Source organism: Crocuta crocuta, unplaced genomic scaffold (genome assembly GCF_008692635.1).
Source record: "Crocuta crocuta isolate KB4526 unplaced genomic scaffold, BGI_CrCroc_1.0 scaffold675, whole genome shotgun sequence".
NCBI lineage: Eukaryota > Metazoa > Chordata > Mammalia > Carnivora > Hyaenidae > Crocuta > Crocuta crocuta.
The window spans coordinates 3285963-3304660 of NW_027528796.1; the positions used below are offsets into that span (position 1 = coordinate 3285963).

The following is an 18698-nucleotide window of genomic DNA, read 5'->3' on the forward strand; positions in this document are numbered from 1 at the left end:
GCCCTCCCCTGCTGTACCCGCCCCCAGCGGGCAGCACGGCCTTTCCGAGGCACCGATGTTCTACGCACACACGTCCACGCAGCCCTAGACGCACGTGTCTTTACAGGGACGCACGTTTACAGAAGGCTGTTGTTGAGGCTTGAACTTGAGCCAAGACCCTCACACACTCATTCATCCCACCACTTAGATAAGAGAGCGCATGCATGCGTGTACATGTGACATGTGAGTGTGGACGTAGTATACACGCAGGGACACGTGTGGTCAGCTTTCTGTGGTGCACAGAGCGGCATGGGTCCACTGGCTTTAACTAGGCCTTTACACTCCTTTTATACGGCTCTAGGTTAAAAGAACTAGCCAAGGCATTGTCCAGAGAAGTCCTAAAAGAGAAAGGGAAGTTCTGGTGCCTGCAGCAGTCCGAATGCCTGTGTTCCCCCAAATTCTTGTGTTGAAACCCCCCCCCAGTGATGGAGCAGGGGCGGGGCCTCTGTGGGGACAGCAGGTCCCCTACGTGAGGCCACAGGAGGCGGCCGTCTGCAGGACGGCCCTCGCTGCCACCCTGATCTGGGACTTCCGGCCCCAGGACTGAGAGCGGCACAGGCTGCTGCTGGTGAGCCCCCCCGCCCACGGAACTTGCTAGAACAGCTTGAGTGCCGGAGATGGGCCAACAGCGGGAAGGGGGTGGGAGACGTGTGTGTGCTCAGCTGGTCTGCGGGGTCCACCGACACCCCAGGACGGTGCTGCCCGCACGCGCCCACCGACACAGGTGCACGGAAGGGCGGAGGGGACTTTCTGCTCCTGTGCATCCTGTGGTTTTCAAAAACGGGAGCGCTGTATACAGACTTAAGTGCCCCTTACTCTCCTCTCTCAGAAAACCTCTTGAAATCTTTCCGTGTCAATGGTCTGGCCCTGACTAATTCTTGTTCTGTTTCTTCATGTTTATTTTTTAAAGTTTACTTACTTACATAATCTCTACACCCAATGTGGGGCTCGAACTCATGACCCCAAGATGGAGACCGCGCTCTCTTCTGACTGAGCCAGCCAGGCGCCCCTGTCATTCTTTTAAGTGGTTGCATGTACCAGCATATGGACTGGCCACAATTTACCAAACTTTCTTTCACATAATATGCAGGGTTTTGTCCCCTCCCCCCCCTTTTTTTTTTGAAATTGCAAACAGTGCTACGGTAAAGATGCTTATGCAGATTTTCCTAACTATGGCGGCGCTTTAATTTAGTGAGCGAGGGTCTCAGGGTGGGCTGAAGGGTGCATATTCTTTCATCTCGGAAGGTGATCACAGAATGTCCCCCAGAAGGTGGGAGCCCTGCCTCCCCATCCCCAGCGCCCGATAGTCGCCCTGCTCTCCCTGCCGTGACGAGGACAAGCATTTACACGGTGGGTGGGACGCGATCAAGTGCCACTCTCGCTTGCCTTCATGACTGCTCTCGCCCGGCCCTCCGGGGTCTGTGAAGGACCTGCCCCATCCCCTCTGGCCGGCGGCCTTTGGATTTGCCACCTCCACACCTCTAAGATGCGCACAGTGTTCACACTGGCATCTTTAATGCATCCATTTATTTTTATAAGACAGAGATTCAACTTTATTCGTGAAGCTGAGTGGCCAGCTGTGCTCATGCTGTTTGCCAAATACGCTACACTGTCCCCCCCTCGGTCGGCCGCGCCACGTTTTCTGCTCTTTTCTACTGACCTCTTGGTCTGTTCTCATGCAACAGCACAGAAACTCGATCGGGGTGGCGTAGTTTTTTCTCGGTCATTAATTCCTGGACATTTTCCCACATACGTTCTAGGGAGATTTTGCTCAGTTAAAAAGACACTGCGGCAGGGGCGCCTGGGTGGCTCGGTCGGTTCAGTGTCTGACTCGATCTCGGCTCAGGTCATGATCTCACGGTTTGTGGGATCGAGTCCCACGTCGGGCTCTGCGCTGACAGATTCTCTCTCTTCCTCTCTTTCTCCCTCTCTTCTAATCATGCTCACTCTCTCTCTCAAAATAAATGAACTTACAAAAAAAAGAAAAAAAAGACCAGACACCGCTGCATCCCGTTGAAACCCGCACACCGGGACACTGGCCGTCCTACCCACGGTGTGTGCCGTCGCCAGCTTCCCCGGCATCTTCTGTCTGCTGCCGAGGGTTTCACACCTTCCTTCCTACAGGCCCCGTGGGCAGGGGGGGCTGGGCGCTCACACTCAGACGGGTGGGTGTCCCCGTTCCCGAGGGGCACAGGGCCCCCCTGCAGCTCCCCACAGAAGCCCCCTGCTGTCAGGCGTGCTGGGGCCCACGGGGGCGGCGCGGTGGGGAGCACGGAGCCCCCAGCTGCACCCAGCGCCCAGCGCAGGCCCCGCCAGCACACAGCCTTGAGGCCCGAGGCTGGGCTGGGCAGCATGTGGGGGGCGGCCGCCCCCACCCCACCCCCCGCCACGCCCTCCATACCCGGCTCTTCATCACCGTCACCTTTGTTTTCTTTTCGCTCCACTAAAGTCAGGGAAAAAGGAAATGTCTCGATAGCGGTTAAAGGCACGTCTAAACAGAGTAGCCTAAATCTGACATGACCTATGTCCTGTCACTCCGCAAATGTGAAAGAATGTGAACCGCTTTATAATTCACAGCCACTGGTGATCAATTCCAGGTGAGCAAATATATTTTAACTTTGGTTTGTTCAGAATGTGTTAGGGAATCCAGGCCACAGACGATTCAAACTATTCCTTGGTCACCAGAATCATCCCCACTTCTAGTTTTATACAGAAAATGCCCAAGCACGTGAACACTCCATCAGGTGTTATAAAGCTTCAGCTGCTCTAGGGAGTGGGGCCTCCATCTCAGAAGGAGAAGAAACCTCATCAGCACGATCAAGTCCATGTCCATGGACAGGCCCACGGAGGGTGCTAAGTCTGAAAATCGGCATGTGAAAGGCTGCGGATGTTCTCAGGTGGTCCACGCCCTCAGACCCTGAGGCACAGAGGTTGAGGGCAGCGGCCCTGCAGAATTCGCCGGAGCTGGCACTGCCCTGCGTGAAGGGACGGGGCTGCTGGGTCCCCAGGCCTGCTGTGGGGACTCTGTTCAAGGATGAACAGGGTGCCCTGACCTGCGGGGCAGCTCAGTAGGCACTCTGATGGACGCAGTTCTCACACAGGAGCCGACGGGGCACCGCCTCACCAGTAAGCCCCAAGCTCCCGGCGGGGAAGGGGTGGGGTGCCCCACCACAAGGCTACATCCCTTCCTGACCCAACAGGGGCCCTCCTGATAACGCATCGGGTCTGAGTGTCCTGTCCCACCACCAAGTCCTCCAGCGGCCGCCCCTCCCCGCCCAACCCTGCCTGTGTGCTGGCACGGAGCCTCTGGCCCCCAGGCGGGCTTCCCGGTGAGGGCTCACCCTCCACCCCTACTCCAGGCGTCCACCCCCCACCCAAGGTCGATCCTGAAACCCCAGCAGGCTGCCCATCTACTCCTGTTCTTTCAACCCCACGGTGCTCACCGAGACCCCCCCCAACCCCCACCCCACAGTCTCTTCCATTCTTGTAACTTGCCTGTATTGACTGTATGTGTGCTTCCCTAACAGGGAGGATGAGGAGTGGCAGCATCGAAATGCAGCGGCTGGTCCTCGGTACGACTGTGGAGCCCCTGGTCGGGGGCGTCAAATCCCACTATCTCTTGTCCCTCCATGGTCATCAAAACTTGGCATATCTAAACTCCAGCCACGCGAAGGGCATGGAAGATTCTTGCTTGTTGGGGGTCAAAGAGAAACTGAGGGATCCTCTGGGCAGACAGATGCTGTTTCACACCCACTGGGCATCACTGGGGGGCGGGAGCACGAAACTCCACAGAAGCAGTGGCCGTGTTCGGCATTCCCGCTCCCACGCGCCCGAAGACAGAGAGGCCGGCGCTCCACCCCTGGGCGGGAAGGGAGGAAGCGTGGCTATAAAGGTCAGAATTATGGTGCCAGATCTGCGTCCCTGCCCGTGACCAGAAGGTGTGGCGGCGGGCAATCGAGCACTGACTAAGTGATCATTTGACAGCTGACAATTTCCTTGTTCCTTCTACAACCAAGAGTCAAAAGCCTTGACAGTCTACAGGCAAAATGAGGTCATTCTATGAGGGTAAGAAAATTATCTTGCTCCTTCCACAGTTTTAACTGGCTATTATGTAGGATTGCCTTTAATCTTCTTTCCCGAAGTCTAGTTAAATGCCCTGTTGAACAACTCGGCACACACCCATCACTCAAACAGAAGCTCGGGTTCCAAGGAGAACGGGGTGGGGGGGGGGCAGGGGGCATCCCCACAGCCAGACTTAGGATGGGGGCACAATGACAGAAGAAGCACCTTGGGGAACAATTTCAGAATGGGTGTATCTGGAGGGGAAATTCACGCAGGACAGAATAAATATTGAATTAAGCTTTAGAAATCTACAACTGTCAGCTAACAGGGCGCCTCTAAAGTTACAAACCCTAAAAACATTTTGAAGATGTTCATTTCAGAAAACAGAAACCAAGGAGGAGAACTTGCTTCTAAACCATCATTTTCTCCATTGGTCTCACCACCCTCCCCCATCCCCTCCCCCGCTCCCAAACCGATTCCTAAAGTAGCTAGTTCCTTACAGAATTTATAGACAGGATAGGAAACGAGGTGCTTTTTATGATTTCTTACCTTCACTATGCTGATAGGCTTTCGGGATAAGTGGAAACTTGCATACAGCAAAAATGTCAAAATAAAAATGAAGGCTCTGTACCTGAAATACAGAACAGAGGTAGGGAGGTGACATAAAATAACAGAAGATGCATTAGGAATACATTATAGTTCCCTTGCCTCAGGAGACATATCTAGGAAATATTGCTAGGGGCTGTGTCAGAGGAAGTTCCTGCCTGTGTTCTCTTCCAGGATTTTGATGGTGTCAGGTCTCATGTTTAGTTTTGAGTTTATTTGTGTGTGTGGTGTGAGAAAGTGGTCCAGGTTTATTCTTCTGCATGTCGCTGTCCAGTTTTCCCAGCACCACTTGTTGAAGAGACGGTCTTTTTTTCCATTGCATATTCTTGCCTCCTTTGTTGAAGATTAATTGACTGTAAGATCGTGGATTTATTTCTGGGTTTTCTGTTCTGTCCCATTGATCTATGTGTCTGTTTTTGTGCCAGGACTGCGCTGTTTTGGTGACTACAGTCTGTAGTGGATCCTGAAATCTGGGATTATGATGCCTCCAGGTTTTTCTTTTTCAAGAGTGCTTTGGCTATTTAGGGTCTTTTGTGGTTCCACATGCATTTTAGGATTATTTGTTCTAGGTCTGTGAAGAACGCTCTTGGTATCTGATAGGGTTTGCACTGAGTCTATTGGTTGCTTTGAGTAGTAAAGACGTGTTAACGATGTTTTTCCGATTCAGGAGCGTGGAATAACTTTCCATTTCTCTGCACCATTTTGAATTTCTTTTGTAAATGTTTCATAGTTTTCAGGCGTTTCACCTCCTTAGTTAAGTTTATTCCTTGACATTTTATTGGTTTGGGTACATTTGTAAATGGATTTGTTTTCTTAATTTCACTTTCTGCCGCTTCATTATTAGCACATAGAAATACAACAGGGGCACCTGGGTGGTTCAGTCCATTATGTGTCCAACTCTTGATTTTGGTTCAGGTTGGGATCCCAGCGTCATGGGATCGAGCTCTGCTTTGGGTTCTGCACTGGGCATGGAGCTTACTTGGGGTTATCTCTCTCTACCTCTGTTCTCCTCTTCCCCACTCATGCACTCTTTCTAAAATAAAAATAAATAAATAAAATGCTCTAATTACGCTAAAAAAAAAGAAGTGCAATAGATTTCTGTGCATCGATCTTGTATCCTACAACTATACTGAATTCATTTATCAGTTCTAGTAGAGTTTTGGTGGACTCTTTTAGGTTTTCTATATATAGTATCATATCACTTGTAAATAGTGAGTTTTGTTTCTTCCTTACCAATCTGGATGCCTTTTATTTATTTCTTGTTGTTGTTGGAGTACTGAAACTAGGGACTTCCAGTACTTCGTTGAAGGGCAGTGGTGAGAGTAGACATCCCCATTGTGTTTCTGACCTTGGGAGAAAAGCTCTGTTCCTTCCCGCTGAATATGAGGTTTGCTGTGGGTTTTTCATATATGGCCTTTATGATGTTGGGGTATGTTCCCTTCAGACCAACTCTGTTGAGTTTTCATCACGAATGGATGTTGTACTTTGTCAAATACTTTTTCTGCATCCTTGAAATGATCATATGGTTTTTATACTTTCTTTTATTGATGTGAGGTATCACATTGATTGCTTTCTGAACATCAAACTACCCTGCATCCCAGGAATAAATCCCACTCGATTGTGGTGTATGATTTTTTTGATTTATGGTTGGATTCGGTTTGCTAATATTTTGTTGTGGACTTTCACATCTATATTCATGAGAGATATTGGCCTGAAGAGATAAAAATCCTTGAAGAGAGGGGCACCTGGGGGGCTCAGTCAGTTAAGGGTCCAAGTTCGGCTCAGGTCATGATCTCACGGTTCTTGCGTTTGAGCCCCGCATTGGGCTCTTGCTGGCAGTGTGGAGCCTACTTGGGATTCCTGCTCTCTTCTCTCTCTGCCCCCACCCCTCTCCTGCTTTCTCTCTCTCTCTCTCAAAATAAATAAACTTAAAAAAAAAAAATCCTTGAGGAGAGCACAGGCAGTAATTTCTCCAATATTGGTTACAGCAATATCTTTCTAGATATGTCTCCCAAGGCAAAAGCAATAAAAGTAAAAATAAACTACTGGGACTACATCAAAATCAAAAGCTTCCGCACAATGAAGGAAACCATGAAGAAAACTAAAAGGCAACCTACCGAATGGGAGAAGATATTTGCAAATGACATCTCTGATAAAGGGTTACTATCCAAAATATATGAAGAACTGTTACAACTCAACACCCAAAAAATGAGTTCCCCAATTCAAAAATGGGCAGAAGACATAAACAGACATTTCTCCAAAGAAAACATCCAGATGGCCAACAGACACATGAAAAGATGCTCAACATCACTCATCATCAGGGAAACACAAATCAAAGCTACACTGTGATATCACCTGACACCTGTCAGGATGGCTAAAATTAACAATGTGAAAAACAGCAGGTGTTGGCGAGGATGCAGAGAAAGGGGAACCCTCGTGCACGGCTGGTGGGAATGCAAACTGGCGCAGCCACTCTGGAAAACAGCGTGGAGGTTCCTTGAGAAGTTAAAAATAGAATTACGCCATGACCCAGTAATCACACTACTGGGTATTTACCTCCCAAATACAAAAGCACTAATTCAAAGGGATATGTGCACCCCTATGTTTATAGTAGCAGCACCTACAGGAGCCAAATTATGGAGGCAGCGCAAGTGTCCACCAACTGATGAATGGATAAAAAGGATATGGAACATATATACAGTGGAATATTACTCAGCCATAGAAAAGTGAAATCTTGCCATCTGCAAGGACATGAATAGAACTAGAGAGTATAATGTTAAGTGAAATAGGTCAGTCAGAGAAAGACAGATACCATATGATTTCACTCACATGTGGAATTTCAGAAACAAACAAACAAGTAAAGAAAAAGAGAGAGGCAAACCAAGAAACAGACTCTTAACTAGAGTCGGATGGTCGTCAGAGGGCAGGTGGGTGGGGGGAAGGGTGAGTAGGTGATGGAGATTAAGAGGGCACTTACCATGATGAAAATAAGTAAATAAATAAAACACTATAAACATATTCTATTTTAATGTATTTAATGCACTTTAATTTTTTTAAATGTTTTTATTTTATTTGTGAGAGACAGAGACAGAGCCCAAGTGGAGGAGGGGCAGGGAGAGGGAGATACGGAATCGGAAGCAGCTCCAGGCTCCGAGCTGCCAGCACAGAGCCCGACGCGGGGCTCGAACCCACACCCAGGAGATCATGACCTGAGCCAAATTTGGACGCTTAGCCGACTGAGCCCTCCGGGTGCCCCTGTATTGAATGTATTTTAACTTGCCTTATGCTGTATACTGTTCACTCAGTCCCAGAGTGATGCATTGCTGTAATACGGTGTTAAAAAAATCTGCCACTTTTGCTTTGTCCAAATTGAATCTATTTAAATATTCATTAAAAAAATGACTGCAGCCAAAGAGAAATTTGAGACGCAGAATACGAACAGGATTCGCAAAGTAGCCAGAAAGAAACCATTATCTAGTTTGTAACAGAATGAACTGCAAATTTCATGTCAGCCTGCTGCCGGGGCGTTTCAGATCCGTTTATCCCTTACGCGTTCGCTGCGGCGCGAATTGCTGGAGAACACGGCAAGGCAGGAATACAAACACCTCAGTGACCTCCGCGAGACAGTCAGTGAGGCAGGCGCGCGGCGCTCAAGGCCATGGACGCCGGAAACCCTGGCCTAGAGCCTTGCTGGCCTTCTCGGCGAATGAGGAAAGCAGATCAAGAGGAAGATGGAAATGAATCCGAATCAGAGAGTCAAGAAAAGAAGACAGTTGCGTAAGAAGATAAGATTTCCTTCCAGCGGAGAGTTTGAACCACTTTCTAGAAAAGTATTTCTCAGAGAGGAAGACAGGTGAGCAGGAAGGGTATTTGGCAAGAGGTGAGCCAGGAAGAGGAGCAGGACGGCCGGGCAGGCCCCTCGTTTCGGGAGGCAGCGCCCCAACCCCTGGAGAACCCGCCTGTTCTGGCCTCAAGAGGCCGGTGAGTTTCCAAGAGCGCGTCCGCTTCGGCGGGTAGTTACCTACGGACAGAAGGGGGCAAGGCAGGGCTGCGCGTCCACAGGGACCCGGCCTGCCCCCACCTGGGCCCGGGGTTCCCGTCTCCAGTCCCCACAGGGAGTAGGAACCGAGTTCCGGGACGGGGTCGGCTCCAGCACCCGCCGGACCAGAGTCTGAGAGAAGAACCCGGAGCCCTCGAGGGTGCTGCACGGCACGGGCTCACAGGGGTGTTACCAGCCAGGGGAAATCGGAATGTTGTCGTCACCCGGCTCAGGGTTTCAACGGAGCGGCCCTACTGCACCGGGCCTCGGAGTCCACGCTCTCTGCTCTCTACCCAGACATAAACATTCTACTTACAAACACTTGACTTTTATTAAACACGGGAACGTGTTGATTGAATAGAATAAATAAACCCAGACACGAAGAGCTCCTCTGCAGGTCCGGATAAGGTCTGCAGAGCCCCAGGGCCCACCCTGCCCTGTATTCCTAGGTGGTGCAGTCTGTCCAGGTTACTGGGACCTAGTGCACAACCGGGACCTCCACCCTCCACCCGGAGGCTACTGGCCCCTCCCTGGGCCTCCACCTTCACTCCCCGCGCCGCCTCCTTCCCCAACCAGCAGTTCTACAGGGGCGCTCACCAGCGCAGGGCCCGGCGGGCGGGGGAAGGTGGTTCCCCACTGCCCCTCGCTGGGGGGATGTCCCATGAGGGCAAGGGCGCAGAGGGGAGCCGTACGCACTTCTGGACTGAACTGAGTTTTTCTCGGTGCGTCAGCCCCTTTGGGGAGGGTACCTGCCGACAGGCTGGGAGGGTCCTCTGAGAGGCCGTCCCGCCGTCAGGGCGAAGGGTGAACACGCACAGCAAGCGGGAATCTTCCTGGACACGGAATCTGTGTCTCCCAAAAACGAAGGCCGTATCTTTCACGCAGCCAGTGTTAGGGCCCACCGGCCTCACTCCCTTCCTCTCCTCCTCTTGTTTACACAGGACTTGGGGAGGGGAAGGCCCAGCTGGGAGCTCCACTTTTCCCCTTCCAGAAGGTCAGAGCACAGCAGCCGCGTCAAGACGCCTGTCCCGGCGAGGGAGCGGACGCTTGGCTTCCTCCAGGCGACCCGGGGTTCTGGGACCTGGGTCCTACGCAGCCCTCCCGATTCCTCTTCCCGCTTTGTAATTCTATCCGCATCTTCCGGCTTTATCATTTATGAAACACGATTGTGGGTGGTATTTGTTTTCTATTATCCATTTTGGACTGGGTTGAATAATGTCCCCTCCCCCCCACTTCAAGTCCATCCAAAAACCTCAGAATGTGACCTTATCTGGAAACAGAGTCCTGGGGCTGTAATTAGTTGAGGTCATGCCTAGCTCATGTGCCACCAAAGTCCAATGAGATCCCAAGTCCAAGGACTGGAATCCTTACAGAAGGCGGTGTGAAGGCACCGGAGGGGCAGGGCAGGGGCCATGCGACCGCAGAGGCAGAGCCAGGCTGAGGGCTGCCAGCCACCTCGGAAGCCGGGAGAGGCCGGAAGGGCCCCTCCCCGGAGGCTGCGGACCCGCCGACATCTGGGTCTCTGACTCCGGCCTCCCGTCCGGCAAGGGTGAATTTCTGCTGTTAGAAGCCGTACAGTTTGCGGTCCTTTGTCACAGCGGCTTTAGGGAACGGATACTGTCCCATACTTTTGCTTTTGTTTAGTGTTACACGTAGGCTCGTGGACATTAAGCAGGTACCTTACCAATGAACCGCAGGGCACTGTCATTCCTGGCTGTTCTGCCTGCTTTTGTGTGATGTCTGACGCAGCCCTGTTGGCTCTTATCAGGACCCCAAGATCAGTGTGGGGTGAATAGCACGTTTCTAGCAAAACCAGGGCGCGTCTCGGCAGTGACAGCACAGGACAGGTGTCCACCTCAGGGCGGACACGTTCTTGAATATTGCAGGTGTTCCCAGGCGGGCGGCGGCCTGCATCCACCCGAGATTCTGAGATTCCGGCTGGCCGGAATCTGTGTCCTCTGTTTGTTATCTACCTGAGTCATATGCAAATAACCATAAACGAATGCTCTGGATGAGAGTCCCTGAGCAATAGGATTTGGCACAGACATGAGTCCAAAGACTTAGTCTGGAAACAACAAAACCCCACACAGCTGTGACGGGAGTCCTTTCCAGGGCCCCTAAAGCAGAGACAGGGCATCGGTGGCGTTAGCAATGACCGCTTGGTGAAGGGGCAGTCAGCCCGTCTGTCCCTCAGGGAAGCTATACTTCCTCTAAGTAACTAATAGGGGGTCTGTGGGGATTACGGGCCATGCTGTTCCTCCAACCTCCTCAACGATGTGTGTCCACTGCGGCTTCTGGCTTGAAGTAGTGGTCCTGAGGGTCATGAACGGCGGCGTGCCAGCGTGGGCTCTGCTGCTCTACTTAGCGGCTGGCATTACACTTGGTGGGGGGGGGTTCCTTTCTCCCCCATGTGCATTCAGTTATTTATGGCAGTGTGCACTCATCAGATGCTCAGTTTAGCCAATGGGCTATAATCCATACTTGTATCATTTCTCTTTTTTTTTTTTGAGAACATATGCATATGAGCGGGGGGGGGCAGAAAGAGAGAGAGAGAGAGAGAGGTTGACTCTCAAGCAGGCTCCATGCTGAGCATGGAGGGACTCAACATCATGACCCTGGAATCGTAACTTGAGCCGAAATCAAGGGTTGGACGCTCAACCGACTGAGCCACCCGGGCGCCCCCTGTATCATTTACTTTAAATCTCAAATCACTCCAGATTTAGCCAGTGAGGGCCCCTTCATTTTTAAACACTTCCTTTCCGGTACAAAATAGTCCAGGCTCATCTGACTTGCCCCAGTCCTGACAGCAGCCCGGTCTCCAAGGACGCCTGGCCCCCTCGGCGGGAAACGGCATGTAGAAGCCAAGATTCAGCACCGGGTGTGCTCAGTGTTGCTGAGCTGATGCCGTTCCCAGGGCCTCTCAGCAGGCAGGCACGGGGCACGTGGCACACACAGGACACAGACAGTCCTCGCCTCGCACAGGCGGCACACAACACACACACGCCACAGCACACAACACACACGCACACACACACATACACACAAACACACGTATCTATTGCTGTGTCCCCCCCCATCTTCTCCCCAGTCCTTCCCGACAACTTTGCTTCCAGGCCAGCACCAGCTGATCCCTTCAGCCCCTCCCTCCTCCACACACATTGGTAGCTCTTTCGCCACCAGTGATGAGCTGTCTCCCTTCTGCGGTATTTCCGACAAAAACAGCATTAACTGAACGCGATCATGAAGAAGTACCAGACACCCCAAACAAGCATCAGTCTATAAAATAAATGGCTTGTACTCCTGAAAAATATCAAGGTCATGAAGGATGAAGGAAGGTCAAGAAACAGATTGAGGTTAAAGCCACAGCACAACTGAACACCACTGGTTCTGGATGGGACCCTGTACCAGGGGAAGCTAGAGAAGATACTGTGGGAAGTCTGATACAATTTTTGGACATGGACTGTGGACTAGATAATGGCGTCACACCCACGTTAAGTTTCTTGATTTTGATCTTCATGCCCAGTTACATGAAAAGGTCTTATTCACAGGAAGTACACACTGATAGATTTAGATATAAAAAGGCATAATGTCTGCAAATTACTCTCAAATGATTCAGGAAAAAAATGTGTGTGTGCACATACATCCATCTACACATCTACACACACATACACACAAAAACACACAGGGAGGGGGTAGGGAGGGAGAAGCAAATGAGGCAAAATCTGAAGATACGTCTGCTAGCTGAGCCCTGGCCCCCAGCTGGACTGCTGCATTTCAGCAGTACTTCTGTCCGAGGCTCACTCTGCTCAAGACCCTCAAGACCCAATGTCCCAGGGGCGCCTGGGGGGATCAGTTGAGCATCCCACTTCGGCTTAGGTCATGATCTCACGGTTCGTAGGTTCAAACCCCATGCTGGGCTCTGTGCTGACAGCTCAGAGCCTGGAGCTGCTGTGGATCCTGTGTCTCCCTCTCTCTATGCCCCTCCCCTGCAACTCATGCTCTGTCTCTCAAAAATAAATAAACATTAAAAAATGATAATAAAAGACTGAATGTCCCAGGAGAGAGACCAGTAGCCCATCCTGGGTCCTATCCTGTGTCCTGGGGGACGTGGGCTGGATGGGAACAGGGCCTCAAAGGGCTCCACTGGCCACCCTAACGGGCCTGGAAGCCTGAGACTTACCCACCTACTGAGACAGGGGAACTAGAGGGACCCCATAAAAACTGCTTTTTTCAGTCTTTTTATGGTTTCTATTTTTTTTTGCTAAGACCTACACCCCCGCCTTACACATCTGTTACAGAACGGATACTAGATCTCCTTGAGAAGGTCAAGAAGTTAATGATTTCTTTGGAGTCTTCTTCCAGCACAGCAGATAACATCTAAGGTGTGACTGGGCGGGGTCATGAACGTCATGAACACTTTTCCAAGACTACTGACTCACCCAGATCCCTGGCCCCCGGGCGTCAGTGACTTGTGGGTGACACCTAAGCACCACCTGTGTCTTTGTCCTGGATTATGAGAAGACACAGGCATCAGACCACCACGAATACAAACCCCAGGCCCCAAGCAAACAGGAGAGTCCCTCCTCTTTCCTTTCCGAGTCTCTCAAATGCTCTGTGTCCACACTATTTTTTTTTTAATGTTTTATTTATTTCTAGGAGAGAGAGAGAGAGAGACAGCGTGAGCAGGGGAGGGTCAGAGAGAGAGGGCTGTTGGATAAACGCGCGTGCGTATGTGTGTGCGTATGCGTGGGTGTGCGTGCACAGATGTGTGCGTATTTTCAGACACAGACTGAAACAGGCTCCAGGCTCTGAGCTGGCAGTCAGCACAGAGCCCGACACGGGACTCGAACCCACGAACCACGCGATCGTGACCTAAGCAAAAGTCGGACGCTTAACCGACTAAGCCACCCAGGTGCCCCTCTCTCTTTATTTTTAATAGAGTGTTTATTACTTCCTCTCGGCTCATGTTTGATTTCTATCCTGCGTGAAGCCCAAGGCCCCCTTGGCTGGTTGTGAGGGCCCCCCCTCCGGGTCCAGGGACCCAGCCAGCCTGTGGGCTGCTGTACACGCAGGAGGGAAGTCAGGTCCCCAAAAGAGATCAAGGTGCTGTTAGCAAGGGCAATGCATGTTGGGAGAAAAACGTAAAGCCCTTCGGAGGAAGGTTAAAGCCAGCTCTCTCCTTTCACAGGGAAGGAAGCTGGGTCTGGAGAGGTTCAACTTTTTTTTTTTTAAATTTTTATTTATTTCTAGGGGAGAGAGAGAGAGAGAGACAGCGTGAGCAGGGGAGGGTCAGAGAGAGAGGGAGTCACAGACTGAAACAGGCTCCAGGCTCTGAGCTGGCAGTCAGCACAGAGCCCGACGCGGGGCTCGAACCCATGAACCGCGAGATCATGACCTAAGCGAAAGTCGGACGCTTAACCGACTAAGCCACCCAGGCGCCCCAAGGAGAGGTTCAACTTTTGAAGGTCAAAGAGCATGTCTGAGGCAGAGATGGAGCAGATACTTTATACCCTTGCCTCCCCTGGGGGATGCGGATTCTCGGGCCCCACTCCAGGCCTCCCGAGTCAGCAGTGCACTTTAGCAAGTTCCCAGGGTGCCTCACCTGCTAAAGAGTGAGGGGCTCTGCTCTACCCCTGCCTCAACCTGAAGAAAGAAAAACACTTGTGACATACAGGAGTTCTTTGTAATATTCTTATAATTTTCTTCTGGGAGTTTAAAAACGATGCCAAAACAGAGTCACAAAACAGACAAAGAAATGGAAGACCAGCACCGAGGGGATGAAGAGTGTCTAAAGGCTTGTGGTGGGGTTACTGGTATGAAATGAGCTGACAAGGGGACCACTCTGGAAGGAGGCAGATGTCTGCAGTCACACCTGAGGCCCCGTGGGTGCCCACCAACCGGCAGGGGCCCGAGAAGCCGGGAAGGGTGTGACGGCCACCAGTGGGCCTTTGCAGCAGAGAAGAAGGGTCCAGAATATAGCACTATGGCATAAGAACTATTCTGAGGAGATGGCATTTGAGTTCTGGAAATCTCTTACCTGCCTAAAAGCACAGCCACCTAGGACAACTCAACTGTCATAAAACCCTCCCTGGGCACAAACAGGGGAGATGACCCTTCTTACTGGACATGAGAAGTAGCCACAGCACGCTTGAAGAGGCGGGGCCGCAACACCATTGTGTCTTCCCCCTATTCCCGTAAGGGCCCATTTCACCTTTCCAGAAAGTCATTTGTTTTCCCCACACATGCCTTCTCTTCTTCCTCTTCCTTTATTAAGATGGCAAATAAGCCCTTTGGAGTCCCAGCTCTCTGCAACCTCCCATATACATGTGATCACATTTGTCTTTTGTAGTTTAATTTGCATGCCCCCTGAGAAAGAACCTAAGAGGGTAGAGGAAAACTTGTTCCTTCCCAATAGAGATCAGCAGGGAAGAGAAACCTTTGAGAGGGTGGGCTGGAGGATGGAGAGCCTGGCTCTAGACTGCCCTCACCCTCTTCTTCCTCCAAGGAGCGTGGGGCTCCTGAACCCACCGTGAGGACTGTCAGAGCACGCAAGGAGAGGCTGTTCTCAGGACAGATCCGCATCTAACCTGTTTACGTTTCATTTCCTCCCAGCCGGTTCTGCCCCAGCTAAGTCGCTCTCTGAGTTCCGAGTTAACATACTGAGTTCACCCTTAGAGTCCTTAGAGTAGCCAGCGGCCATTTTCCTGTGGAGACTGTGGTTATTACAGAAAGTTCTGACGACGGTGAGAGAGTCCAAACAGTCTCTGGCACCCCCGGAACCAAAGATGGAGGACGGGTTAGCAACAGCCCTGGTCACAGCTCCCACCGCTGACGGGCCATTCGACAGTCGCAGGGAGGCCAGCACCCGCCCCCCCCCCCCCCCCGCGCCCTTTCTAATGCCACCAGCCATGCGGTGTCACCCGCACAGCGCACCAGCACTCACCACTGGTCCCGGGAGAAGGAGATGATGAAGCGAATGCCGGCAGGGAGCGGAGCCATTTACGTCGCGCTGACCACGGGGCTCTGGTCACAAGACAGACAGGGTGCTTCATAAACAGGTCACTGGCCTGGCTCCCAGCGTTTCCCTCTGGCCCCGCGGCTCTCGGGGTCTGGAAGTGCGTCGAGGTGTCCTGCTGGGTCCCGGCTGCCCGCCTCGTCCGTCCGGCAGAGGCCCGGCTCTCTACAAGGAGAAGGAGGAGTTGAAGGGTGGGCGGTGCTGACCAGGGCACTGGAGGGGTCCCCGGCTGAAGGAACACCCCGTACGGCTGCCGGCCGGCCCACGGCAACGCGGGATGTCCGCACGACAGGGGGCTCCCACCACGAGTGCTACGAGGCGGGCGCAAGCCCTCGGGGACGGCTGGCTCAAAGATCACAGAAGTGACTCTCCCCGGATGGTCTGATGATGAGGAACAAGGCGGCCAGGGCTCGTCTCCACGTGGGAGCCATCTACGGATCAACCCCCCGCGCGCTTAACCACGGTACTATTCAGAGCCGACGTGGACCTTCCCACAAAGCCCGTGTGTGCCCAGTGCCTACTCCGTGTGCTCAACTACCAGAGCGTGCCAGGGCCCCGGACGCGCTCGATGCCACCCACTGTGCACCAGGCCATGTCTGAGCCACACTACCAGAGAGGGACGCAGGCCTGGACAGACCCATCACCAACTGTGGCCTTGCAATTGAATGGAAATGCATCTAACGCCATGGGAAGGAACTCGACTGGATCTGCCTCTCCGTTTCTCATCTCCTGCAGCCACCTCAGGGCCCCCAGCACACCAGGGAGGCCTGTCCCCTGTCCCAAAGCCAACCTCATGACTTGTGGCATTTTCCAGTCTATCCCCTGCTTGCCAACAAGGAGTCCTTTGGCCCAACGCATTAAATAACACCGTCCACGGTGCGTGTAGGACCATGGCTTGTTCTATCTTAATACTTAGCCAAAAATTCACCGGTTATATAATTTTTCAAAGAAAGCTACTATGAGTAAACATTAATCTCAATCTAAAGTGGCTGAAATTTATTTAACACCTTCAAGCGACTTCCTTAACAGACAAGCAAAGCAAATAGTACAGAGGCGGAGCACTCCAAGGAAGTCAGTGCCTGGGGCCCCCCTCGTTCATTCCAGCCCTCCCTCCTCCCCCCACAACCTTCTTCAAGGATCTCCCTGCATGACCTCCGCAAAAAATTCAAATTCCTTGCTGCGTTTTCATCCCAGAAGCCCCAACCCTGGCCCCTCCATCTCTCTCTCAGGGAGGCAGTGGAGAGGCGTGCGAACTCCAGCCAGAACTAGACCCCAGCTTCCGCCAGCCTGCTGCGCCCCCACCCCCCCGGGGCTGGGTGATCCTCGGCACCACTCAAGTTGTCTGCTCCCTTGCGGCCCCCCGCTAAAAGACAGGGACAGTGGCACCTATATTCTAGGGTCGTTATGAAGGGGACAGGAGATGAGCCACGGAAAGCCCTGCGCACAGGGCCTGGTGCAGAAGATGTTCAGTAAATAGCAGCCGGTGTTCTTGTGAATCCGGATGAGGGAGACCAGGACGCAGGGGGCCACCTCCCCCCCTCCTGTGACTGAGGTTTAGAACTCAGCACACAGCCGGTGCCCAAGAGATGTGTTAAATGAATCTCTACAAATGTTTCAAAAATGTTTTTGCTCAAAATCTGGATTTACAAAATATTTTCCTGAAACTCTGTGCAAGATGAGTGCGCCTCTGCTTGAGCCCAAATCTGTTTCGAGAGCCGATTTTGGGACGATGAGCTCCTGGTGAAGGGTTTGATTTAAATTTTACAGTGCCTGCAGAAGGGTGGTCAGAGTCCAATCGCTCCCTCTGTCCAAACATCGCTTCTCCCAGGCGCAGCCTGTCTAGGAATATTCTAGTGCCCTCCGAATCAATCAATCAGTCCACCTCAATTCTGGTAAAACCTGTCATTTCAAAAAAAAAAAAAAAAAATCCAGACGGCACTGGAAAACAGCAGGGGAAGAAAAATGTCCATTTCTTTTTAAAACACCTGCAGGTTCTTCCCCTGTAAAATGGGTGAAAGCCAAGTTCAAGTGCTATAATTCTCATAGCGAGCGCAGTTAAGCTGCCTAAAGGGGGTGATTTTACACGCGGGATGTTACGAGGTCAATTAATGAGGCTCCTTCATCTGGAGCCCGGGCTGTGCCCACTGGGAAGCACTCCGGGGAGAGCTGGCCGAGCCCTCTGGGGTCCCCGGTGAGGACTCCGGTAACCACGGTGAGGCACGCGCTCCCTTCTACGGAGCACAGCAGAACAGGCCGCTCGCGGGTGCGCTGGACACTGGGCAAATTCAGGTCCAGGTGCTTTCAGCCCGACCCCTCCTACTTCACTTCCCCCAGGCCGGCCCGTCCAGAGAGCACAGGAGGCAGAGCTCTTGCTTGACACCCTGTGTTTGGCATGCAGCCCAATCACATAAAAAGGAGACCACGCTCCCCCCGCCCCCCGGTCGTTCTTTACAGGCGCCCCTAGAGCTCCATGTTGGGGACAGAAGTCAGATATCCAGTGTCATTCCATCATCAAGGACAACAGCTTCAGGACCCCCTTCCCCCCAACAGCCCCGTGAAAATCTGTCACGGGCACGTTTACACCCACCTTCTGGAAGAGCCCAGCCCAGCCAGCCAGGAGAGGAGCGACCTGAGGGGACGCGGGCCCTGCCCTGGGGGCCCCCGCAGGCGCTCAGTGCGCCCTGTCCAGGCACAAGCAAGGAGGCTGAAAGGGGCTGATGGGAAGAGTACACGGAAAGGGTCCTTCCAGAAGTGAGCGAGGCTGTAAACAACAAAGATTCGGGAAGTGCATGCCCCTCCCCTAAAAAAAAGTTTTTTTTCTTTTCTTGGGAGAGAGAGAGGAGGGGAGGGGAGAGAACAAATACAGCTTCCTTCCCAGAGAAAATACTTTCCGGGGTCTGGACTTTGAAGGCTCCGTTCCACATGAGAGATGGAGGA

At 52.2% G+C, this 18698-nt stretch overlaps 1 protein-coding gene across 1 annotated transcript in view; it reads right to left on the minus strand.

The window, feature by feature from the left end:
• The window catches only part of SLC37A1 (solute carrier family 37 member 1), a 72820-nt gene that overhangs the window by 40522 nt on the left and 13600 nt on the right, over positions 1–18698 (minus strand). The window contains exons 3-4 of the mRNA XM_077755452.1: positions 15690–15926; positions 4651–4732 (exon numbers count right to left, since the gene is read on the minus strand). Coding sequence (XP_077611578.1) covers positions 4651–4732; positions 15690–15745 — 138 coding nt within the window. The 5' untranslated portion in view covers positions 15746–15926. The remainder of the gene's footprint in view (positions 1–4650; positions 4733–15689; positions 15927–18698) is intronic.